The 27,498-nt window shown below is 40.5% G+C and overlaps 1 protein-coding gene across 1 annotated transcript in view; it reads left to right on the forward strand.

Moving 5' to 3' along the window:
• The window catches only part of PPARG (peroxisome proliferator activated receptor gamma), a 142,202-nt gene that overhangs the window by 92,344 nt on the left and 22,360 nt on the right, over positions 1 to 27,498 (forward strand). The window contains exon 5 of the mRNA XM_044666669.1: positions 14,207 to 14,406. Coding sequence (XP_044522604.1) covers positions 14,207 to 14,406 — 200 coding nt within the window. The remainder of the gene's footprint in view (positions 1 to 14,206; positions 14,407 to 27,498) is intronic.

The following is a 27,498-nucleotide window of genomic DNA, read 5'->3' on the forward strand; positions in this document are numbered from 1 at the left end:
AGATTACTCAAGGAGCTTTGTGAAGAATGGGCCAGAGAGAATAGAGACTAGAGGCAGGAAGACCAGTTGTGTGGCTGTTAGGCAAGAAGATGTTAAAGCACCTGACTGACCTACTGGCTCAACTTTTAAATTTTTGAGCCAGATGTTTTTGGTGCCACTTAAATGCAATTTCTGTGATCAAATCAGATTGGCAACCCACAAACTGATGTGCAATTTAAGACCTGTCAGTTTGGTAATCGTGTAGAACTATGGCTTCCTCAGCCAAACAAAATACAGATTGGTTCAAGGAAATAGAAATTTCATTTGGGTCTGGTTGTGGGTGGGGAAGCTCTCCCAATGGGACTCATGTTTTGACCACGGCCCTCAATTTAATTCAATAAGAAGAAGATATAATTAATTTGATTTAATGAATAGTCTCTTGTTACAATCCTGAGTCCAGAAGGAAGAACGCAAGTTTTCTCACTAGAAATCTACCCCAAAGCTTTTCTTCAGGGCCCTGATTTTCTTAGTTTGCCTTACTTTGGGGGACGTAATATAAGAAGAACTTTGGATATAGAGTCAGAAGACCTAGGTTCAAATCCCAGCCTCTGCCAGTTACTGAAATCTTGGGCAAGCCACTATCTCTTAGTTCTCTTGTCAGTACAATAAGAAGAATAAACTAAATGATCTCTAAGATCCTTTCCAGTGTCTTATACCAATTTCCCTACCATCTTGAGTGGTACCTGCAACAATAACAAAATACAGGGTTCTTAAGAGTCAGATTTCTATTCATTCAGCATTCAATGATCAATCATTAAATGCCCACTGTGTACAAAGAACTTAGCTAGGAATCAAAGGGAAGCAAGGTCAATAAAGGCATATTTTACATTTTTAAATTATTATTATAATATATAATACATATAATATGATATTATATTATAAAACGAAGGAAAATAAGACATACCTTCAGAACCTTAAAATCTAGTTGGGCAGTTAATATATATGCAGAAGTTATTAGGAAACAATTAGGAGGTAAGAGTATAAGGGAGACACTAACAAACTTCTGTAAAAGCTATGGACTCTGTTAAGAAGTGTAGGGTCTAGAAAGGGAGGTGATAATCTCTGTACTCCATCCAGATCAGGTTACAGATGAAGTGTTGGGTTTAGTTTTGAATGTCATCATTTAGGAAGGACATCACGTTAGAGAGTGTCCAGAGGAGAGCAACAAAGAGGGTGAAGAACCAGCATGCCAGATGAAGGCTGGTCCAAAGAACTGTACGCCTTTGCTTAAAGAAGGGGAGACTTTGAAGGATCCTGATGGCTATTTTTCATCAAATATTTTGAAGATTTCCATGTGGAAGGAGTTGACTTGTTTTGTTCCGCCTCAAATGAATGAAAGAGCAAGTGAATGAGCATTTATTGTTTACTATGTACTAGGTTTGGGGCTAAGCACTAGCAATAGGTACCAAGAGAAAAAGAAAAATGATCCCTGCCTTCAAGACTCATTCTAAGTGAAGAAGACTAGACATATAGTCAAGTGATGGTCAGGGAGAGGTAGGTAGAAGTTACAGAAGTGCAGATTTGGCCATAATAAGGGAGAAAACTTGACCATTGTTCATTCCATCAAATGTTTGGAGTAGATTGTTTGGAATAGATTGGAGAGAGCGTGTTCCCACTTAGTGGGTCAGTAGAGGGGGTGGGTCTCCACTTACTAGACAAAGGGAACCATTGCCAGGAATGTTGAAGGAGGAATTCCCATTCAGATATAGGTGGGACTGTGTTTTTGAGTCCTGAGCAATGATCTTTTCCAATCAGGAAAGCTTCATGGAATAATGTATCATCCTTTGAGCTGATTATATAGGACGGGCAGGATTTCACCAGGTAGGGAAGGGAGTAAAGGGTTGGTAAATGAATTGCTGAACTCGTCCACTTTCAAAATGGATATGTGGATAATAAAGAGATAGATGCAGCCTAAAATGATCAAAATAGCTATATCTCTCCAGATTATGTAGGTCACTTGGTGGTCGATCAGATTGTTTGTGAGATAGACAGCTACTCAGTAATCTCCCTAAATCAACCCAAACATAGTATATTTAGTGTCTGGCGTAGACACAATCTTTTTTTTTTTTTTTTAACTCATACTTTCTGTCTTAAAATTGATACTAGGTATCAGTTTCAAGGCAGAAGAGCAACAAGGGTGAGACAGTTGGAGTTAAGTGACTTACCTAGGGTCACACAGATAGCAAGTGTCTAAGGCCATATTTGAATTCAGGACCTTCCATCTCCAAGCCTGACTCTGTCCACTGAGCTACCTAGCTGCTTCTCCCAAACAATCTTAAAGACAAATGTACAGTAAAAACTGGAATTGAATTATTGGGTCAGTGATAAAAGCTAACTGCTTTGTGAGGCTTTTTGGTAGGAACTGGAACACCGTAACAAATGTGATTTACCTTGTTCTTGTGACACAGTGTATACATCTTGATGAATTATTGAGTGTCACCCCTTAAGTCCAATATAAACTTTTAAAAATAATTATTTGGTATGGTATAGTGCAAGGAGCTCTGAATTGGAAAGTTAATGGATCAAGGTTTGAATCCTGATTCTGATACTGTCTATCTGACATTAACCAAGTCTCTCAATTTTTTTGGCCCTCTTTATTTTTTAAAGGAGAAAGTTGGACTAGATGACTCTGAAGTCCATTCCAGGTCTAAATCAGTGGTCCTCTGATGAGCCAGCTCAGTGTTCTGGTGGATGGAACCCTGGACCTAAAGTCAGGAAGATATGATTCAAATCCAGGCTCAGACACTAGTTCTGTGACTTACCTTTTTCTCAGCCTCGGTTTCTTCACCTATAAAAATGGGGTTAATAAGAACGCCTACCTCCCAGGGTTGTTGTGAAGATTAAATGATATTATATTTGTAAAGCTTTTTGCAAGTTTTAAAATTCCACATAAATGCTAGCTTCTACTATGTGGCGTGAATAACTGGACCCATCCCCCTCTGCCTGAATGCTAATCAGATTTTTGAAATATGTATTTTTAATGGTTTTTTAAATAGAAGAGCTTATCTTCAGGAGGCTTGCATGATTAATGTTATGGTGTCGAATATTCATAGCTGTTTTTCATTTGTGAATTAGGGGGAAAAAAAGCTTAAGCTATAATTGCGTTTTGAAAAATAAACTTAAGCCCGTGTACTTAATCTTTACATCATACTGGCAATGTGAGAGTAGGACCTTCTGCTAATCCAAAATATACTTTAAAAAGAAGTAATTTATAGGCATGTTGCTCACATGTCAGTCAGATAGGTTTCACCCCAGTGCCCCCGGGAATTGAGTCAAAATTAGATTATTCGTAAATGCTTAAACCAAAAAAAAAAAAAAAAAAAGAATGCAAAACTCAGCTTTCCTGTGTAGGGGGCCCAGTGAGGTGTATAATATTTTTCCTGGAACTTAAAAAAAAAACTTTGAGGAGAGAGGAGGGGAAATCAAAGACTTCATACAAAAAATCAAGAGTAAAAATTTTCACTTATTTTGTTGTATCAAGATTTTGTTTGATGAATTACTGCCTTTGCTATTTCCACCATCCATGCCCCTTTCTCCCCTCTTGCCCTCCCTATGCCACCTCCTCCCCTGAGGCCCAGATCCAATGTATATTTGTTGGGCAACAAGGATTAGGCAGGAAGAAGACCTTAAATTAATACATGAAAAAACATGGTTACTATTTTTAAAGTGACTTTCTATGGCACAAAAGAGAATGAGAAAAATTAAAAACATTTTTAAATGGATTAGAATTCAAAGTTGTATGAATTTATACCACCTCCACCCCGATCATGTAACTACATAGTTTGATTTTAGACTTTTTTCACAAGAAGATTTTCAGTAGAGCTATATGTCCCAGAGGCAAACTAATGCCCATTTACTGGAACTCTGTCACCCGTCCTTTGAAAACTTGGATGAGTGATTTGGTTCAAACACTTTAATCCTTCAAAAGTTTTACTTTCTGTGACTCAGGCCACACAGGAGTTTTGCCCTTTTTGCCCCTTGGGAAAGGCAGCCACGCCAATGACTTCACCAGAGAAGAGGGCTGAAGATTAATTTTTTTTCGATTTGCATCTAGGGATCAGCAGCATTTCCTCAAGCAGTTACTTAGCAGGAAATGTGACCAAAATGTTCATTTAAAACATATTCACGTGATATCACTTACCACTAAAAAACAAGAAACAGTTTCTCAGCAAGAAACTCATTTCACATTTTTCAGAAGTGGTTTTTGACTCTTTAAAAATCTCATGGTCATCCACAAGGGCCCACGCGAACCAACAATCCCTTTGGAATACCTCCTTACCCAAAAAAAGAAGAAAATAGGAAAGCTAGCAGTTTATCTTGTGATTAATGACCCTACAAATAGTTGTACCTCCAAAATACTAGTCTCTCTCAGGGTCCCTACTAGTTATTGGTTTTTTTTTTAAACCTTACTTTCTGTCTTAAAATTAATACTATGTATTGGTTCTAAGGCAGAAGAGCGGTAAGGGCTAGGCAGTGAAGGTTTAGTGACTTGCTCAAGGTCACACTGCTAGGAAGTGTCTGAGGCCAGATTTGAACCCCAGAATCCCTCATATCCAGGCCTGATTTTTTGACTACTGAGCCACTTAGCTGTCCCCCCAAGCCATTTTAAAAGCAAGTGAATAAAGGAGTATGGAGGGAAAACTTGGGAAGTAAAGGCTGAAGACTTACTTCCACTACCATTCCCAAGCTTTTATTTGATTATTTAGAAAGCCTATCTCTATGATTCCTCAGAGCTTTTTTGTGATCTCCCTGGTGGTCTTAGACCCACTAAACCTACAAAGGAAAAATCAAAAGAACTGAAACAAAATTTCAAGGGAGAATGGGGACAGATGCATTCATGAAGTCATAGTAAGACTGGTTTCTCTTCCTGGCTTTCCCACTAATCTATGGCATCACAATAGACAAGTCACTTGAAGCCTTTTGTTCCCTTCTTCTGGGATGCTATTTGATATAGCAGAGAATTAACCTTGAAGTCAGGAAAACTCAAGCTAATAGTAGTATTAGTAAAGCTCTGATGAGTCACTTAACCTCAGTTTTCTCATCTATAAAATAGGGATGAAGTAACCATATCTACTGTATTTCACAAGAAAAGTGTGAGGACAAAATGAGATAATGTCTGTCAAGCCACCTTGCAAAACCTTAGAATACTACGTAAGTGTTAGCTATTGTTGTGATGGCTGTTCATCAGAAAAACAAGGGTTGATGTTTCTGAAAGATCACTTTTTTTCTGCCCTGACATTCTCATGATCCAATAAGGAAAAGCCGTTTCTAATATCACACTGGTTCAAGTGTGTCCCCCCTCCCTTCCATGTGAGGCAGAAGTTCTCAGGCCAGAGGGCTTCAAACAGGGCAGAGATGGCAGTCCCAGCTTAGGATACTTTATTTCTCAAACTGATGTACACAGATGGGGAGATCTACCATAACCTGTGACTTTTTTTTTTAATTTTAAACCCTTTACTTCTGTGTATTGATTTATAGGTGGAAGATTGGCAAGGGTAGGCAATGGGGGTCAAGTGACTTGCCCAGGGTCACACAGCTGGGAAGTGTCTGAGGCCGGATTTGAACCTAGGACCTCCTGTCTCTAGGCCTGGCTCTCAATCCACTGAGCTACCCAGCTGCCCCCCATAATCTGTGACTTTTAAGGAGAGCTGGTGACCAGAGGACTTAATTTCATTATCATTTATTTTTATTAAAATAGGAATGTGCCACATCATCCACATGAGCCATTGCGGTTCTCTTTTCAAGGAACAGAGAATAGAGATTAGATCTTCTGATTTTTCCTTAGTAGAGGGAATTCTTAGATGCGAAGGTTCTCTGTAAGGCACCTTCTTGGCAATGCAAGTCTAAGAAAGTTGCCTAAAGCCCTAAGAAGTTAGGTTCCTTGGCCAGTCATGGAGCCAGCAAATGTCAGAGGTGGGACTTCTGAGCCCCTAAGCCAACTTTCTACTCAAGAACGAACAATTCCCATCACCTGGGATTTCCTACCTTTCAAATCATATCAGAGACACTATTTATTACTTCTTTCCATTCAACCACATCCCCGGCCCTCCTTTGTAAATTCTGTTATCCTTGTTTCTATCTCCCCATTAACTTTATTTTTTTTTAAACCCTTACCTTCCATCTTAGAATCAATACCATGTATTGGTTCCAAGGCAGAAGAATGGTAAGGGCTAGGCAATGGGGGTTAAGTGACTTGCCCAGGGTCATACAACTGGGAAGTGTCTGAGGTCAGAATTGAACCTAGGACCTCCTGTCTCTAGGCCTGGCTCTCAATCCACTGAGCTACCCAGCTGCCCCCTCCCCCTTAACTTTAAATGGCATGGTTGGTCATCAATAGTTGTCAAAGTCATTGGTAGATTTTAACTAGGGTCACTTAAAATATCTTTCCAATCAGATCAGTAACTTGTAAATGACCAGTTTCTTAAAGAGGAATTAATCTTGTTAGATTCCTTTTATTGTTCTGAGAACTCTTGAACTCTTTTCTTTGGAGGCAGGGGGAGGGAGTCAGATCTGTGATTTTATTGGTATAGAAAACTCCCAGTGTGGAAATGCCTCCCACCAATGCAGATTAGCAACTCATCTGCAGTTGATCATCTTAGAGAATTTCTTGGATCACTGAGAGTTTTATGTGACTTGCCCATTTTCACACAGTATGTCATAGAAAGTACTTGAACCCAAAGCCAACTCTCTACTGTGTCATGCTGGCTTTCCACGAACAGTTAATCACTGGAGTGGGAGGAAAAAGGGAGATTAAAAGAGAACCAGAGATAACAGAACTTTTACTCAACAGTTTAGGCTTTGGAGTTTTATTCCTCCAAATACCTCCCCCTCGTATTTCCTATTGCTTTTACTCTTATTAAAAATGTACTTTGTTTTTAAATTGCCTGGGGATAGAGAAAACAATTGTTTGACTGAAATAAAAAAATGAAACTATGGTGAAAAGGAGGGGTCCAAGTTATCTTGTTCACTATCATTTGTCTACCCCTCTCCCCACAGCTAGGCAGAAGCTTTAAACATCAGATCGTTTGTACTCTCCTCGCAGCAGTCTAGACCAATTCCCATTGTACCACGTAGGGCAGCTAACAGTGATGAGTTTACAAGGCAAGGCCGTACTACAGCTACCCCAGTTCCCTTTCCAGAGCCAGCCACTAGATATTTGAATGCCCTCCAGGGGAGTCTGACCTTGCCCTTCACCCTAGAGCTGACCATTGCCTTCCCTTGAAGAAAAATATTGTGTCCCTCCTCCTCTCCCCTACATAAGAAAAGTACAATGTTGGTGCTGAAGTTGCTTCTCAATTTATTTTGTGGAGGAGCACGGAAATGAGACCTTGTTGATTGCCAGATCATGCAAGGCTTCATTTACACTGCATCATCGACTCCCAAGTTTCTTTCTCAAGAGAGAGAGGTGGAAAAACATAGCTTATTGGCAGCAACTCTATGAACAGCACCAGAGCTCTGCACCAGCTCTGTGTTTGCACGATGAGGCTATTGCAAAACAAACATATATAAAAAGGGGACAAATTAATCTTGGGACACATCCTTATTCACTGTCAAGTATCTGTCACAATTTCAAGTCCACCATTTGGATTGGCGTACTTTAATAGGATTGTTTCCTATTGCTCCTGGTCTATTAAGAATCCACTTTAGTTTACTAGCCTTCCTCTTCCTGGCTCCCCTCACAAGTAGGCAGGAGTTGGAAACATTGGCCATTTTACTCCTTAGTATAATATCCAGACCCAAAAAGCACACAACCTCATTACGCTTCACTCTTGGAGTTTGTGTGTATTGTATGAAGTATATGGAATCTGTCCCTGACCAATCATAAGCTGGGTATGTTTTGTTAAGTGTGTACTATATAACTATATAACAGTGTCTGTGTGTATATGCACATACACACTCATAAGAGATTAATGACTTATCTATCAAAACTATTCTTGGCTCACTGAGCGTGCCAATATTGACTCTTCTTTTAATCCAGGGCAAGTAAAATATTCCTGGGGAATTAATAATTACAAACAAGAAACCTCCTGAAATCTTAAACCTGGATTTTGAACTTGCTTATCAACTGTTCTTAGGGGATGAGGGGAAGACCCCAGAGCAAAGAAAATGTGCCAGAATTTACTTGTCTCTTTCTCCCCCATAGCTTATGGCTGTTAGGAGTAAGAAGAATATCTCAGGAACAATATCTGTCAGAATTTTAACACTGGAAAAACCTTTAGCCATGATCTTGTCCAATTCCCCCATTTCCCAAGTAGTAGGGAAACTGGAGACCAGAAAGATGAATACACTTATCTACCACTAATTAGCAACAGAGTTGAGCCTGAATTCCAGTTTCCCGGTTCCCAGTCTCATCAGTCTGATTCCTTGGTCATTTCTTCTTTCCAATGTCTACCTAGTAAACCTTATTTAAGCCAGTGGAATGAGGTCAGAAACATTTTCACTTTCATCTCAGCCAACCACATTTATTTTATGACCAATTATTATGTGCCAGATCAGGTCCTTATACATAGTAGGCTCTTAATTGATGGTTACTGTAATGTTAAGGCTAGGCAGTTTTTATTGCATTCTTTGAATTAAAAAGCTAAAGCTAGAAAGGATCTCCAAAGTCATCTGGTCCAACCCCCTTCATTTTACTGATAAAGAAACTGAGGACCAAAAAAATTCATTGACTTACCCAAGGTCACATAGGTAGTGACTAAGGTAAGATTTTAATCCAGGACATCCAACACCAAAGCCAGTGGTGGTTCAACTATACCATGTACCTCTCATTTCTTTGTCCATTAGTAGACAGAAAATGACATCACTCTCTTTCTTGATCTCTAGGAATTGATCAGTCTCTTCTATCAGTGTCACAGCTTCCAAATGCAGGCAGGGCACAGAAACCCAATGTAAAGAACCCCAGAGAGCATTCTGCCCTTTGCCACAGTGGTAGAAATGGGTATAAGGTCAGATCCAATACAGAATTGCTTAAGTGAGAAAGTCAATTTCATAAGTAGCTTCAGGGAACATTTGGGAAGTATTCTATCAGGTGTGCAGAAACTGTAGCTGTACTCTTGAGAAAATATTCAGGGAGGTGCATACACCGTAGTTTCCTATCCCTTCCACCTCAGAGGTGCACTAAAACCAAAGTGATTGCACCTGAGTCCTGCAAACAAAATTGGGAGTAAGGAGGGAGAAGAAAGGCATTCATCATACCACTTCCAAAAATGCTTGAAGACTTTGCATTGAGGGTAGGTCACCTTTTGTCCCTTTTTGCCTCTGAAAAACTTATTTCTCTGAAGGAGTGACAATATATCTTCAAGGAAAGCAATAAAAAAAATAATATTTTTGTTTTTGTTTTAAATGCAGAAGTTTAAAAAAATCTTATCTTTCACTTCTCCCACAATTTCAGAATTCTTTCCACTTGGGATATAAACTGAGCCCTTCTAGAAAGATGCATAACCCTGCCCTGTAGTAGGTTTTGGACTTGCAACACTTCAAAATTATACCTATAATTCATTTTACCTACAGATTGTTCACAGATCATAGAATGTTAGGATAATAAGAGATCTCAGGGATTATCTAGCCCAGCCCTATCATTTAGCAGACAAGAAACCCAAAGCCTGAAAAGGTTAAGATACTTGCCCAGGGTTATAGAGGGAGTTGGTGGTAGAGTCAAGATTAAGTTAATTGAATTTCATTTGTTGCATAAGCATATGGAGGAATCTTAGTCAGTGTTGGAAAGGCCCACAAATGATCTTACCCAACCCAATCAAGAATCCTTTCTACCCTTTCCCTAACAAGGGGTCCTCCAACCTCTGCTTAAAGACCTCCACTGAAGGAAAAACCTACTAACTCTCTGAAGCAACCCATTCCACTTTGGGAAAGCCCTAATTGTTAAAAAATTTGTCTTTGCATCAAGGTAAAACGTATCCCTTCGCACATTCAATCCATTGCTTTAAGTTATTTCTTCTAGGTCTAGCAAAAAATAAATAAACAAATAAAATCCCTTTCCACAAGACAGACCTTTCAGATATTTGAAAGTGGTTGTCACATCTGCCTTAAATCTTCTCTTCTTATAGTTAAACATCAAATGTACCTATATGAAATGATCTTGAGGCCTTTCATCCTTTTGGTTATCCATCTCTTCATTTTCTCAAATATATCCATGTTCTTCCAGACCTGAACACAGGACTGAAGATGTGGTCTGGCTAGGGCAGGGGACAATGGAGGAATTGTTTCTTCATTTAGCCTGAGAATGAAATCACCTTTTTGGCTACCATATTACATGTTTAACTAACATTGAACTTTCAGGCTATTGAAACTCTCAGATCTTTTTTTTTTCAAATAACCTCCTCTATCAGTGATAGAGACAAAGCTGATGGGTCAAAAAAATTGGCTTCCTAGGATTTCATGTTTTTCAGAGAGATCAACATACAAAAATTCATGTTCATAGGTGAATTATAGCAGATAAAATAAGCACTGTCATATTCCAGTGATTAAAAAGAAATAAAACATCACCATTTTTTTGATCCATCCCAAAAGAATGATCCCTTTGGGGAAAGTAGCATGAAAGCACTCCCAGAAATATGTAAAATGCCTGTAGTTTTGGCTGCTGCTAATGTTGACTAATAGGAAGCACCTTGGGAGTCAGGAGACCTAGGTTTTAGTCCAAGAAGCCAACAATTAGCTATGTGATCTTGGGTAACTCAATTAACCTCTCTGGGTTTCAGCTCCATCTTTTAGAAAACAAAGGGCTTAGTCAAGATGATTTCTCCAAAGTTCCTCCCCAGCCTAAATTCAAGAAGTCCATGTCGGATTTATTTCCTCTTTAGTGGCATTTTAGTAACACCCTTGCCTTTTTGTACATGTTATTCTCTGTTATTCTTAAGTAAGCCATCCTAAAGACTACTATTGGACTCACAACATCATGAAACCTAATAAGACTGAGACTTCTTTCTATTGCACAACACGAGCCTAGAAATAACCAACAATGGGTCATCCTGACCACCATTTACTTGCTGTATCACAGCCCTGGTTGGCAGTCAATTCTAAAACTTTTTTCTTTTTTTTCTTAACGTGAAAAACTCTTCCATCAACACATTTTGCTGCTTTCTACTGCCATCTTCCCTACAACAGAGATGTAGTAGGGTGTATAGTGGGGGGAAAGATTCAGAGAATCTCATTTCAAATCCTTTGCTTCACTACTCCTACATTTTATAACATCAGGTCTTTCCTTCTCTAGGTCTCAGTTTCCTCTTCTATAAAATGAAAAAGTTGGACACGATGCTCTCTACAGTGATATCCAGCTCTGGCCCCTATGACCTTCTCCTCTTACAATAGCATTTTTTTGTTTCTTTTCGCTCTTATGAAACCTGACACCTTGGTAGGGCCTATTCTTCAGTGCCCTAATACTCATGCTATACTATCCCATTGGGCATTTCCCTATCTTCCAAGGAAGACTTATCTACCCTCCCTATGGAATCAAACAGGAAGGGAGCAAAAAACAATATGGATAAATTTATATTTATCAATTGTCTGCGGACAAATTTATCCTTAAAGTAGCCATGAGCAGGAGGCATGTTGGGAAATGTCCAAAATCCAGGATTATCTAAATGATCTCAGCAATGGAATGAGTTTCTCTTTCCTCTTGGCTTTTCTCTTCTTGTGAATTCAGAAGATATAAAGTAGGTTTCCAAAAGAAATAGAGCTTATGTCATGAGATGAATAGAATTTAGAGCTGAAAGAAGCCTTCTAGACTATCTATCTAGCCTCAACTCTCTTGTTTTCTTGATGAGGAAATTAAGTCTTAGGCTTGCCCCAGATGAGCTGGTGCTAAGCTTTCAAGATGAAATTGTAGTAAAGGGGGCTTTTTCTTTAGGAGAACCCTATAGTAAAAACCACTGGGCAATGGTTTTTCAGGGAACCATAGGATATAAGAGCTAAGAAGGTCCTTAGGAATCATCTAGTCCAGCTTTCTTCTCTCTTCTTACATGGTAATGCTGAGGGAGAAATGACTTGACTAAAATCACAAGGATCCTCAATGATAGAGTCAGGGACCATTTCAGAGACTCCTTGACTCCGAGAGCCATCTGTTCTTTGCACTCATTGCATGTCTTAAATTATTTTCATTCTTAATGGAAATGCTATTTCTGGCTCAATAGAATGTTGTAACAAGAAGCAATCCAAATCTCCCTGCAGCAGGAACAAGTTGCATTCCAAAATATGTGCCCCCAAACTGGCAGTTAAGAAATGCTGTACAAGGGAAGATCTTACAATAGGAAAAGAAGGTACCAGAAGTTGGAAGAGTTACAAATGGATCATTCCGCCTCTAACCCAGGCCCCCACTTCCTCCCAAATGGCTCTTCCTTTCTTTCTTCTAAACTTCCTCCCACCCCTGAAAAAATATACCGTTACTTAACCCTAGTGACAGTGCCCAAATGTGAGCAGAGAAATAGTCTTTTTAGTGTAGAGAGTTCAGTGGTAGGACCAAAGACACTACATTAATAGTTGGGTGAGGATCCGTGGACTTCTCTCCCCTTCTAGGTTCTAAGCTCTGTCAGAACTCAGGATAATGTCTTCAACAACATGATCCCCAACACACACACACACACACACACACGCTTACCACAATGGGACTCTCGATCATAATCTATTCAGAAGAAGCATGGCGTAATCAATCAAACAATCCACAAACATTTTTTCAGAATCTTCTGTGTGCAAGGGACTGTTACAAGGTCTTTGGCTCTGGGGATACAAAGATGAATTGAATCAAGGAGACAACATGGTAGTGTGTATGTATGTATATGTGTGTGTGCGTGTGTGTGTGTGTGCACATGCACACACACAGGAGGATAATAACACCAGGAGGGATCAGAAAAAGCCTCACAGAGATTGGGATTTGATCTGAACTTGGAAGGAAACTAAGAATCCTGAGAGATGGAAGGAAGGAGGACATTTTCTCCAGGCACAGGAAAGCATTTGTACAAAGGAATGAAAGCAGGAGATGGGCTATATGTGAGGAGCAGCAAGAAGGCTTCTTTGGCTGAATCATATAGTGTGTATGGGAAAGGAAGGGGCTGTTATTGGGATGGAAAGGTAAAATGAGAGCCAAAAGATTTTAAAATGCCAAACAGAAGAGTTTGTACTTGACTCTTGAGGTAAGCCACACAGTGGAAGGAACACTGAATTTGGAGTCAGAGCCTGGATTTAACTCTCTTCTCTTCTGCTTCCTATTCTTGTGACCTTGGGCATCAGACCTCAGACCCCTCTTCTGTAAGGTCAGGGAGTCAGACTACACTATCTAAAAGGTTCCTCCTAACTATGGATCATAAAAAAGAAAATGTTTTTTCTTTTGTGTTCTCTCTCTCACTTTCTCCCTTCTCTGTCTCTCTCCCCTCCCTTTCTTTTAGCCTCTCTATCTTTTCTTTTCTCCTGCTTTCATTCCTTTGTACAAATGCTTTCCTGTGCCTGGAAAAAATGTCCTCCTTCCTTCCATCTCTCAGGATCCTTATTTTCCTTCCGAGTTCAGATCAAATCCCAATCTCTGTGAGGCTTTTTCTGATCCCTCCAGGTGTTATTATCCCCCCGTGTGTGTATATACACATATACAAACATTCACACTAACATGTTGTCTCTCTCTCTCTCTCTCTCTCTCTCTCTCTCTCTCTCTCTCTCTCTCCTCTCTCTCCTCTCTCCTCTCTCTCTTTCCTCCCTCTCTTTATTCTCTCTCTCTCCTCCCTCTCTTTTATTCTCTCTCTCCCTCTTCTCTGTCTTCTCTCCTCTCTGTCTCTTCCCTTTCTACTCTGTCTCTGTCTCTCTTCCTCTCTCTTGATCTCTCTCTCTCTCTCTCTCTCTCTCTATATATATATATATATATATGCGTGTGTGTATATGCACATATAATATACAATAACAATTGTTGGATTTATTAACTGAATTCATATTTATATACTACATGCACATGTAGGTGGTTTGGTTTTTTTCCAGTTAACAAATCCAATAATTGATCATTACTTATTGTCTGTGGCACTCCAGTGAGATATAGTGATTCTGGAAAGACCATTGAAAGAAACTAGAACCCAAGATTTGGGGGTTACGGGAGGCGGGGTATGAGGACTGAGAAAGGAGAACATTCTGAGCACCAGGAACATAATGATTCATTCTGTCATTCCTTCTTCCTCTGCAGCGATCAGGTTTGGGCGGATGCCACAGGCCGAGAAGGAGAAGCTGTTGGCGGAGATCTCTAGTGATATCGACCAGCTGAACCCCGAGTCTGCTGATCTCCGAGCCCTGGCAAAACATCTGTATGACTCATACATAAAGTCCTTCCCTCTGACCAAAGCCAAGGCGAGGGCGATCTTGACAGGAAAGACGACAGACAAATCAGTTAGTTCTCTTTTGCTATCTTCATTGGTGGGGCGGCTTTTCTCTTTCCTTTGAGTAAATGATTTACCATGTTCACATACACACACACTCACACACACACACACACACACACAAACAATACCCTCTGCTCTTGGCTCTTACATACTTCAGACTGAGTCTGAACACAGGAAATGTTTTTAGATAGAGTAAGTAAACACACAGAAAAGAGAAGGGGGAAATCCAAGTTCACCTAATAAAATCCTTGCGAACAGACCTAGCATTCGTAGGTCACCTTAACCTTAAGGAAATAATTCCAGTCCATTCATCTTGCCTTCCCTCTTTTTCGGTTGATGATATATTCTTCCCTTTTCCTGATGACAAAAAACTTAGCTACAACAGCCCTTTAAAGCAGGAGCACCTGAGCAAGGACCTTGGACAGGCATTCAGTCTACCTTCCTCCTCCCAGCAGAGAGGTGGTGGACTCCAGGTACAGAATGAGGCATGTGTTGTCAGATGGGACAAATACATTGACTCATTTTGCTTGATTATATATACTTCCTTGTTACATAGAAGAGTTTTTTAGTAGGGACAGAGGCAATCCTTGGGTAGTAGCAATGCTATAAAAAAGAATTGCTACAATATCTTAAGGACACGTGTATAAGGAAGAGTTCCATGAGAGGCTGAGATAGTGGGAAATGGAATTGATATAAAAATGAAAGATGTCAATAATTTTTTCAAGGCATCATCACGCCTCTAAGAACTGGAATGGCCCAACATCAAATATAAAAATGAAGTGTAAAAATGTTTCCTGGGCCAGCTGGGTGGCTCGGTGGATAGAGAAGCCAAGCCTGGAGATTGGAAGTCCTACGTTCAAATTTGGCTTCAGATACTTCCTAGCTATGTGACCATAGGCAAGTCACTTAATTAACCCAATTGCCTAGTCCTTTCAGCTCTTCTGCCTTGGAACCAATAACATCAATTCTAAGATAGAAGGTAAGGGTTTAAAAAAACACTTTCCACTTTTTCTGCTACCCATTCCTTGGGGTCCCTCATCAATTGCATCTGCAGGACTTGGAGCCAGAATGCAATTAGGAAAAGGCGTTAATGTTTATAGGCTGGAAACATGGAATTAGGCGGGAAATATGATGTGGTAAAAGAGAATCTGACTAGGAAATTGGGGTTCCTGAGGTCTAAAAAAATCATATCTCCTTTGTGGGCCTCAGTTTCCTCATCTGTAAAATACAAGGGTTGGATTTATAAGATTCTCGATTTCAAGCTGGAAGGGACTTCAGAAGTCATGTAGTATAGGGGGCAGCTGGGTAGCTCAGTGTATTGAGAGCCAGGCCTAGAGATGGGAGGTCCTAGATTTAAATCTGGCCTCAGACACTTCCCAGCTGTGTGACCCTGGGCAAGTCACTTGACTCTCATTGCCTACCCTTACCACTCTTCTGCCTTGGAGCCAATACACAGTATTGACTCCAAGACAGAAGATAAAGGTTTAAAAAAAAAAGTCATATAGTATAAATTCCTTTATTTTGCTTTTATATATCTAGTATAAATCCTTCATTCATATGGTAACTAAGTCCCAGGGAGGTTCACATGGGGAGAAAGTGACCAAGGAACCCAGGTCCTCCAACTCCAGAGTGAGAGCTTTTTCCTCTTTTATCTTCTCGATTTAATTATCTTCAAACTATCTCCAAGCTCTAACTTTCTATGACAGTCTATGGACTTGGACCCGTGGCCCCCAGGTCTGTCACCAGAAAGACTCCCTTTCTCATTGCCTCCATAACCCAGAGTGGAACTCATGAACAAGAAGGATGCGATGATTAATAAGATTCCCCAAGAGGCAAAGCTGCTTCCTGGGATTAGCATGGAGCAACCAATATTCAGTTCAATTCCGTTCCATTCAACAAACTATGCTGAACACATCCTAGTGTATCCAATATGTAATTTGTCTTCCTCCGGCAAGACTGTACTCGGTAATGTCATAGAACCTCAAGAGAGCTAATCAAACTATCTCGGTGTCTAATTTGAAACCAGATGGTAGTCAAGGGAGAACAAAAATCTGGCCAACTACTGGAGTACTATCTACATGCTAGACTTGCCCATCATGGTAAATTCCATGTTTGCCCATCACTATCTAGGGAATTAATTGAACTCGTTACAGAACATCTAGAAAAAGACTACAATGATCTTCTGAGGATGGACAGATATGCTTCTTTTTCTTAGGGTCTAGAAGTGAGCCAGTGAAATCTGGTTAAAAAGAGAGCCGTACCCCATTGCCTAGCCCTTACCACTCTTTTGCTTTGGGACCAAAATGTGGTATTAATTCTAAGACAGAAGGTAAGGGTTTTAAAAAAGAGAGAGACCAGCCATACATTGGGAAAATTTCCTGATGATTTCTTAGCGATGATGCCTTATGGAAAAGCAGAATTTGTCCAGTCCTAGTGTGCCTAGAAATAAGCATCAAGGGAAGCAAGACCAAGAAGTAGTTCCTTCTCCTGTTTCCTTGCTTTCATTGAGTTAGTAACACAGGATGTGGATATATTGTCCTTGGCAAGCATGAGATTTCAGCATAGAGGTGACGGGGAGATTGTGCCTATCTGTGTGAAATTAACTGAGGCACAGCCATCCCCTTCATTTCAACCTCTTTCACAATGGAATCTTATTTCCAAGTAGCTGAATTAGCTACAGTGATGGGTATTGGCTGGACTAAATGTTGGATTCCCACAGTCTCAGTGGTAAGATTGGACTGGCACAACCAATTCATATGATTTGTTAAATTTACATCACAAGTCAAGTGGTCATTCATTTAATCAAAAATAGTTTCATTAAATGGATATTTAAGTAACGGAAATTCAGCATACTAAAGGATATGCTGAAAAATAAAAAAGACCTAGAAATAGATATCTGGACATTCTACTGTCATAGCGAGGGAAAGATGATCTTTTTATTTCACATTTTTAAAAGGGTGATTAACCAAATACTGACTACTTTAAGATTTAATTCAAATCCAGAAGTCACTATTAAGAGAAAAAGCAAAGGGCAGCTGGGTAGCACAGTGAATAGAGCCCCAGACCTGGAGTCAAGAAGACCTGGGTTTGAATCTGGCTTTCCTAGCCATGTGACCTTAGGCAAGTGACTTTATTCCTATTGCCTAGCCTGCTCTTCTGTCTATCATTGATGCTAAGATGGAAAATAAGAGTTGAGACAGAGAGGAAGAAGGAGAAGGATAGAGAGGGAAGGAGAAAGAGAGAAGCCCTGGAGTCAGGAGGACCCAGGTTAAAATCTGGCCTCAGATACCTCCTAGCTGTGTGACCCTGGACAAGACACTTAGCTTCATTTGCCTAGCCTTTCCCTTCTGTCTTAAAGTTGTTACTAAGAAAGAAAGGGCTTGGGGTTTTCTTAAGAGGAAAAAAATAAAGAGAAAAGGCAGCAAATTACTTAACCCTGATATCCTTTCGTGTCTGGCCAGGGAAGAGGAGGAAGATACACAGGAAGGATACAATCTAATTAGGAATTAGGGAAGTGAGCTGACCCAAAGTTTTACACATATTTGTTTTCCTCCTTATCCCATCCATAACTTTTATCCCCATGTCCCTTTGTCATCTTCCCTCTTCTTTCTCCCACCATATTAGAATTTTAGAAGGGCCAGCCTAGACTGACCATCCAGGAACTTAGTGTTGTCATTTCAGACACTAGGTCGACCCCCTACAGAAAATTCTCTCCCCACTACCTGTCACAGTGCCTGAAATTCAATCATTACAGATTAGAGATCCATTCGATCTAGAAGAGTTTTCTTATGAAAATGTTTGTCTGCCCTATGAGATGCCATTTTGCTTCTCTTTTATACCTTAGAAGAAATGATGATAACCCAACGATAACATGGAGTTCAGAGTGGAGAACCAGAAACAGGGAGAAGGCTGCTGAATAGGGTGGTAGAAAAACCCAAAAGAAAACTCCATCAGCTTTATAGGACCAGACTGACTTCAGAAGCCCCAGACTCTTCCATGGCCATCCATCCCAGACCTACTAACCCCATCTACAGTCCAAGAGAGTCAACATTGTCTGGGAGAGTGACAGGTATAAAAGGTGATAGCAGTGCTAGGGATCACAGCATTGGAAAAAGGCTAAAACTATACAGGGAGTCAGGAGGAGCTGAGTTTGAATCCTACTCTAGATACTTACTAGCTAAGAGACCCTGGATCATTTACTTAACTTATCAATGCCTAGTATTTATATAGCTTTTAGGCTTGCAAAACACTTCACCTCTCTCCCCCTTAAAACCCTTACCTTCTGTCTTAGTACCAATTCTAAGACAGAAGAGCAATAAGGGCTAGGTAATTGAAGTTAAGTGACTTGCCCAGGGTCATACAGCTAGTAAGTGTCAGAGGCCATATTTGAACCCAATGACAATGCTTAGCCCTTCAGAAATTCTAGAACCCAATTTAACCTCTTGATTCCAGTTCTAGCATTCTATCCACTGTACTACCCAGTGGCGCCCTTGCAAAACACTTTACAAATATCTCATTTTGTCTTCATGGCAACCCTGTGGTGGTAGGTACTGTCCTATCTTATCTCAATTTTGCAGATGAGGAAATTAAGGCAAACAGAGGTTAAGTGATTTGACCAGGATGTGTCTGAAGAAGGACTTCTAAGTCCAACGCTTCATCCATTGTAATCCTAAGAGTTGCCTCTTCTTTGAACCTTGGTTTCTTCATCTAGAAAGCTGGAGTAATATTAATTGTAGGACTTATTTCATAGGGTTACAATATCTGTGAAATGCTTTTGAAACCTGGAAAAACTAGATTTATGCCACTTATTATTGTTATTGCAGCTTACTCAGGCATTTAGAATTTCAGCTTATACAACCAGTTACTTCCCACCCCCATTCCAGCTCCCAAATCCATTACTGAGGGTTACACAGACCAGACCCATCTCATTTCATTTTTAAAACTCGCTCTAGGTAAATCCTTTGGCAACAAACCACTGCAGACAATTCGAGAGAATAGTGGCCTGTGCTGAGCTTCTCTTTTCATGGCAAAAACCGAAAACCGTTGCTTAGCCCTTCGGAAATTCTAGGACCCAAGCAGAGGAACTTTGGCATCTTCCGACCAAACTCCTGTCAGGAGTGCCCCGATACGGGGGGGAGCCTGCAAGAGTGGAGGTCGTGGAAGCAGAAGCAAGGCAATCCGAAACTAGAAAAGCCTATTCCCCAGACAGCCAAGGCTGAAGTAAAGCTATTTGGCTTTTTATTTTCTTGATATCCTGCAAAATCAAATTAGGCAGCAGGAGGATGAAGTAGTTGCAGAGGGAGGAATATGGGAGAGAAAAACCAGAAAGTAATTTCCAAAAGGACTAGCAGTTCATTCTTCATTGACACAATCATGTTGTTCTTTTGGTAGAGTGTATCTCGAGGGTGTTGTTCTGTTATCTTTTGGCCAGGACTTATGGAAGTAGGGATCGCTGCCTAGAGAGGGAACGGTTTGCAGAAGTCAGGGCTCCTAAGTGGGTGGAGATCTCTAAGAGGTGGTTATAGCTGGCGTGGTGGAGCCGTTTGAATCCCACTACACACCCTATTGGGACTGACATCATTGCTGCTGCTCGGGCCAGAACAAGAGAAGCCTGCTCCCATAACCCAGAGCCCCAGGAAGAGGGGAGAAATTAAGGCACTTTCTCAGAGGGGCCATTTTTAAAAATTGACATTATTACTTGCTTTCCCATCGATGGTCATGACCCATTTTAAGAGATCTTGTTGATCTTATCCCTATGAGGCCTGGATTTTTTTCTATAATGAAATTTAATCAGACCAAGGATTCTAAGAATGGGACAGCTGACTTAGGAATTAGAATTCGTGTCCCAGCTTTGCTCCTGAGAACCTTTGCAAACTTGGACAAATTGCTTTCCTGCTCTGCACCTCAGTTTCCTCATCTGTAAAATGAGAGAATGTTGCAAATAACAACCTCTTTCATTTCTAAAGCTTATAAACCTGTGATCCTATGACCCAGAGACAAATGTTTCCCTACATTGTCTAATCCAACCCTGGTTTTATGAATGTTGAAACCAAAGCTAAGAGAGGGAAATGCCTAGTCCAAGATAACTCAGGCAATGCAGACTAGGATTCTGATTTCACATCCGGTGTTCTTTCCATGGCACCAGGCTGGTTCTTAGCAAATGCAATCAAGCATTCAGATAAAAGCACTTTTTAATTGATTGGGATTTAGTGCACTGAATCACTCACCTGGGCTCTGCAATATATACATTTGTCTAGTTACAAACCCTGAGCAAATTTGTGAAATGGGCAAGGTTTGTTTTCACCATTTTCCCCCTCTACAAAGCAACCCCAGCTTTCCCTTCTTGGGCCACCATCCAGACCTGGCCCTGGCTCATCTAGCTTACATTCCTGCTAAACTTCTGCCCTGACCCCTTCCTTCTTTATCCTCTACCCCAATCAAACTTATGTCTTGGGTGTATTGAAAAGAACCCAAGTGTATTCCAATACACTTATGTCATTGAATATAGGAAAGAATATGGGACTTAGTGTCAGGACATCAGGGCTTATATCCAGGCTCTGCTGCTTTCTGGTTGTGTGGTGACAGCGTTGTCACCTTAGTGCTCTGAACTTGGGTTTCCACATCTGTGAAATGGGGGTGCTCCTCTCTGCACTGCCTCCTTTTATTGGGTCTTTGGGAGCAAAACACTCTTTCAACTTTAAAGCCTTAGAAATCTGAGCTGTTATAGGATCTTGGAGCTGGAGGGAGAACTTAGAGAGGAACTAGGATATTGCAGGCATCTCTCCCCAAAAGATTCTGAAATGTGACCATCTAGCTTTTGCTCTTGTTCCTCTTTTAGGAAGCAGTATTGCATCCCTTGAAACCTTCTATTGCCTCGCTTCCCAAATCAGGGGTTCTAAACCCGGGATACACGAACTTGAAACTGTAAAATCTTGCAATGAAGCATCTATTTATGTGAAATAGCAATCGCTAGCTAGATAACTGCATTTCAATATAATTGGGGTTTTTTTGTAACCCTATTTCATTTTATGCATTTAAAAACATTATTCTTAGGAGGGATCTATAAGTTTCACTGGGTCCATGACACCAAAAGGGTTAAGCACTTTCCTCTGTCCAAAAGAGATGATAACTTGCTAGTCTGATGAACAAATGTGTTTATCAGAGAAAAGGGTTGCCATGTCCTTTTAGGGAACACGAAGGCTATCTTCATTTCAAGATCAGCATTTTGAGTATAATGTACCCCTTTTGGTGTCTAACCAAGAGCACTGCTACTGTCAATCTTAAGCAGAGGAACTGAGAGCTACTCCACAGCATTCCATTAGGACAGATGTTTGAGAGGAGACTGCCTTTCCAGGACCTCTTCTAAGGGCTCAGAGCAAGCGGTCATCCATGAGGACAACTCAAGGGTCCCCCTGACAGCTTGTCCATTAGCAGAGGTCTCTCTGAACTCTGACAGTCGAGGAAACTGGTAGAAGAACTTTGGTGCTCTGTTGCATGAATGGCGATTGATAACCAGATGGACTTTGGAAGTGCCTCATGTTTGGCTACTACCCTGGGGTAATATTCACAGAAGGTATATCATTGTCACATGATTCTATGTTTGTGGATGAAAACAAACAGAGGGCAGCTTTCAGAAAAACCATTCTCAGCACCCTGGTTTGTCATAAAACAATAAATAAATAGACAAACCCTTGGGCTCTGCCTGCCAACTTTTCACGCCATATCTAAGAGATGGCGGCTGTGCTCTATCTACAAATAGTGAGTAAAACTTTTTATACTATTTGTACTATTTTGGACTTTGAGCCCCAGGGCATTACTCTGTTTACTATGGGCACACTGGAAGTTATGCTCTTTTCTTTTTCTTGTCACCAGAAATACAACTGGTTCTAAGCAGTATGAGAAATACAAAACTACAAAAGAACTATTTTTATGACCTAAAGTTTATCACATTCCTTGGGGATAGAAATGTACAGTTTGGGTTTGGGGGGGTGGAGGGATAGGAGGGTTGTAAATCTAAGGCCACGTCTAGCTCTAAGTAATGGGATCATGAATTAATAGATGGAAAAGGGCATTAGGAGTTATCCAGTCCAGCCCCCTCATTTTATAGACGAAGAAACTAAGGTCCAAGGAGATGATATGAATGAGTGGGAAATTCCCCCAAACTCTGATCAAAATGATGTCATCAGTCAAATCTTAAGGTCCTAGAAAAGAAATCAGGAGAACCTGAAAACAAAAAAATCAAAAGTAGAACAATGATGGTAGACAAGAAAGAGGGCTGCCCAAGAGATTTCTTGAGGCATTAATCCATGCAAATATGACTATTAATATGCATTTTTAATATATTGCCAGAGCTTTTGAAAAGAGCTTTGACTTGTTTCCAGATTTGTTGCTAAGTGAATACATCTTAGGTTCAACTAAACAGATGTTTAAGCACCTACTGTGTGACAAACACTATAAAAGGTACTGGGATAAACAGATAAAATGAAGCCACGTCTCCCCCTGAGAATTTTTTGGGGGGGAATCTAAGGCCATTTCTATTGGAAGATATAGAACCAAGAGGGAAAAGTAAATAGGAGAGAGATAATGCTAACAAGTTGGGGCCACACAGAATACTTCTTATTGGGAAGGGCATCCATCTGACCTGAGCCTTGGGGAAAGACAGGGAACGTGGGGCTGGGGAGGCCATGCGTCCCCTCAAGCATGGGGGAGGTAGAAAGCGAAGTTCAAGAGAAAGGCCCATCGTCAACCACTCATAGGCCAATTCAGCCAAAACATCGTCTTCAAAGCAAGTAAAATGAAATTAGTCTAGAAAGGTAAATTGTAGCCTTTTTAAGTAAAACATTTAATATTAGACTGAAGAGTTTATATTTCATGCAAGAGTCATTTGAGAGTTCCTTTGGGATTTTCAGCCAGTCGGTAAGCATTTATTAAGTGCCTATTATGTGTCAGACTCTGTGCTGAGCACTTTTGAGTTGGGGAGTTAAATAATCAGATTTATGCCATGAGGAAATTATTTCAGCTACTCTGTGAAGGAAGGATTAGAGAAGAGAGATAGTGGGAGCAAAGGAGACCAATTCAAATTCTGTTAAGTGTTGATCAAGGAGGAGCAGCTGGGTGAATCAGTGGATTGAGAGCCAGGACTAGAGACAGGAGGTCCTGAATTTAAATCTGACCTCAGACCCTTCCTAGCTGTGTGACCCTGGGCAAGTCACTTAACTCCCATTGCCTAGCCTTAGCACTCTTCTGCCTTGGAACCAGTACACAGTATTGATTCTAAGACAGAAGGTATGGGGAAGAAGAAAGAACAAGAACAAGGGAAAGGAACCAAAGGTCAGAATTAGTAATAAAATGGTGGCTCTGTAGTTGAAACGAGACAGATAGGAGTGATGTTGTAGAAATAGAATTAATAGATCTTGGCAGAGCCTTTTGGAGAGCCCTGTTTTAACATTCATGCATCTTTTTTAAAAAATAAGATAACACACTATATATAGCTAATTAACAAACTACTTGGATCATTTGTTTTTGCCCAATTGTTGGGCCAGTATTAGTGTTTTTGCCAGCTGAGTGATATTCAATTGGCATGGATGATTTTAAGAGTTGTGGTTATATATTAGTTCATTGGAAGGCGGGTAGTTGGACCTATTAAATTTTTTGTTTATTTGTCTCTATTTATTTAAGTCTCTAAAAGAGCCAGGAAAAAAGAAGTTGAGATTTGATAGGCGTTCATGTTTACCTCTGTCTAATACAGGACTAACCTGGCAGCTGTAGGACCTAACGGTTCCTAGTTCAAAGGTACCACCCCTAAAGCCCCAGGTTTTGAGAACCTCAAATAAATAAACCCGACCCCTAAGGTAGTCTTTGACCAGGAGGCAGGAGACCTGGAGTCTAAACTTGGATTTGTTTCTATCCATCTATCTTTGTGAATTTGAACTAGTTCTTTTCCTCCTCTGGACTTCTTCCTTCTCTTTTCTGTAAAATGTGGTGTGAGTGGGATGGGAGAAAGTGGGATTCAGGAGGCAGCTTGGCATGGTAGATCAAGAACTGGTCCCCAAGCCAGGAAGATTTGAATTCAAGTCCTGCCTCTGACACATCCTAGCTTGGTGACCCTGGATGAGTCAACTAATTTTCAGAGCCCCAGGCAACTCTGTTAAGACCAAGTTGCAGAAAAGGTGCCAACCTGCATTGGTAAAAAAGGAGTTCCCATTCCATTGAAATCCTAGGTCTAATTCTTCTTCCTAAAATAAAGGGTTTAAAGAGGCAATGTAATATAATGGAAAGAACGCTGGATTTGGAGACATAGGACTGGGTTTTGATCCCAGCTCTGATACTTTCTATCTGTAAGACCTTCAGCAAGGCAATGGACCTCAGTTTACTCAGCTGTAAAATGACTGGTTTAGGAAAGATGATCTTTTCGATCCCTTCTAGTTCAAAATCTCTGATCCTCCTGTGAGCCTAAGGCTATGTAACCTCACGGATTCTTTTCCACCCTCTACATCTAGGATCAAAAAAACAAGAGAAAGAAGGAAAAATTGGGAGTAGAAACCAGCAAGAGGAAACAAAGAACATGAGACAGCCAAGACACAATGTTTGGGGTTTATTGTCTTTAGCAATAGCCAACCCAGGAGAACCATGTGCGATTTGCTCAGTGGAAAACAGAGCCATGCAATCAGAAAGAGGAAGAAAAATAACCAGCCAAGACATTTTTAGATATATTGGACCACATTATAATATGTGATGGGAAGTCAAGATCACCTATATTTGGCGATCTTGGTAGCAGAGATTTTGCTGTCTCCCTGAGAGGCAGTTTATGCAGAGATATAATTGGCCTTTTAGACATCAGCCTCAAAGATATGGGATTTAGCCTCCGAAGTCTTGTTTATCCTTTACAACACTGAGTGGAGCTTTCATCCGTGAATTTACCTGAGTCATTTCTGAAAGTATTTTTCTTTTCAGGTATATCACTCCTTGAGGTAACACATGAGTTGCACAGATTTGTTGTCCACTGCATAAAACAATATTTCCTTCTCTTTGTCTTACACTTACAGCTTTCAAGCTTTAAATAGTGTCCCCAAGTGGTAGAATACCAAGATTTGGCACACAGGTCTAGATACGTGTTTCTCATTGCCTTCTTTTTCTCCAAACTCCTTCCAGCTCTCAATCTATGACTCTATGACCCTACAACCTTGACTTCCCAGATTTCTTTGGTTTGTTCTTAATTGGCATCGAGCCCCCATACACACACACACACACACACACACACACACACACACACATCCTTGATGATTTCATTAACCTCTTGTTCCTTTAAACCTTCCTTGAAGGCTGGCAACCATAATTGGACACAGGATTCCCAGGTGTCCAGCTGTACCATAGGCGGTACAAGGGAAAGATAATGTGTACTGGTCAGTTTCCTGTAAATTTCCTGATGATGCCCAGAATTTTATTGACCTTTTTTGGCTGCAGCTGTACACCGGGATGATATTTCAGGGAACGGTTTTCAGTGATTTCCCATTTTCCCTTTCCTGGGTCATAACTGGGATTTTGAAACCCACAGTACTCTCAATATAGCTCAGCTTATTTTCCAACAAATGTATTATTTTGCATTTGCCTCAAGCTGATCTGCTCTCACACAGACCCATGAGAGGCACTCAGTCTACTCTGGTTGATTTTTGCTGTCTGTCCCCATAGGTGTGTCGTTTCACACACACACACACACACATACACACACACACACACACACACACACACACACACACACACACACCCGAGAAATTTAATATTATCTACAATCTTAGAGATTTCCTTCTCACAAATCATTTATGAAATCTCAGATACAGAGGGGTCCCTGTGGTTTACATATTTCTATCCCTTTATCCCTACCCTTCATTTCTGTCTTTAAACTGTAACCTTGTCCTCTCCAAGAGCCCCTATCACCAGTGCTGACTCATTTTTCTTAATAGCACATAGTCTAGGACATTTCTGAAAATCCAAACCAATTACCTCCATGTAATACAAAGGTAAATTTCAACCACCTTGAACCCTGGTAGGTTAGTCAACAATGGTTTCCCCAAGTAGAAACCATAATGCCTCCCCTGGAGTGGGTTATATTTAATTTGGGGTGGTAAGATTTTTTGTGGTTGTTCCATTCTCAACATTTTCTTTTCTGTCTATTTTCTCTCCCTGTATTTTACTTTAAAATCAAGTTTTGCAGGGCAACTAGGTGGCTCAGTGAATAGAGAGCCAGGCCCAGAGAAGGGAGAATCTGAGTTCAAATCTGCCCACAGATGCTTCCTAGTTGTGAGATTCTGGTCAAGGCACTACCTCAATTGCTTAGCCCATGCTGCTCTTTCTGTCTTAAGAGTTTTCACTAGGACAGAAGATAAAGGCTTAAAAAAAAGTTTTGCATTGCATCAAAAACCTTCATGTTTTCCATCCATCCTATTTGGGTTGGGTGCAGCTCCCAATCTGCCAGCCTCTCTGTTGTAAGCACCAAATTCTGTGTCCAATCTTGGAGCTGAATGTAGAGAAGAGAGAGTTTTCTAAAATAATAAGGCTGCAGATGATATTGAGTACAGTCCAAGAGTGATGTTACTGATATATTGATTTTAACTGTAGAGAGGATAGCAGGGAACATTTATTGGATGCCTGTTATGTGCAAAGCAAGCATGACTGCAGCCCTCAAGGAGCTTACAGTCTAGTTGGAAGAGTATGTCCACAAGCAACTATAATAGTGCAAGCTAATGAGTACTATAAGAAAAATAAAAAATATTTTGATAAATCAGAGGAGGGAGAACTCTTATAATGGGATCATTGGGAAGACTGCTTAGGAGAGAGTCTGCTTAGCTAGCTCAATGAATAAAGTTCCAGGCCTGGAAACAGGAGGTTCTGGGTTCAAATTTGGCCTGAGACACTTCCTGTGTGACCTATGTAACTTGACTCCATTTGACTAGCCCTTACCACTCCTCTGCCTTGGAAACAATACTTAGCACTGATTCTAAGACTGAAGGTATGGGAAAGAGAGAGGGAAGGAAGGAAGGAAGGAAGGAAGGAAGGAAGGAAGGAAGGAAGGAAGGAAGGAAGGAAGGAAGGAAAGAAGGAA

Source organism: Gracilinanus agilis, chromosome 1 (assembly GCF_016433145.1).
Source record: "Gracilinanus agilis isolate LMUSP501 chromosome 1, AgileGrace, whole genome shotgun sequence".
Lineage (NCBI taxonomy): Eukaryota > Metazoa > Chordata > Mammalia > Didelphimorphia > Didelphidae > Gracilinanus > Gracilinanus agilis.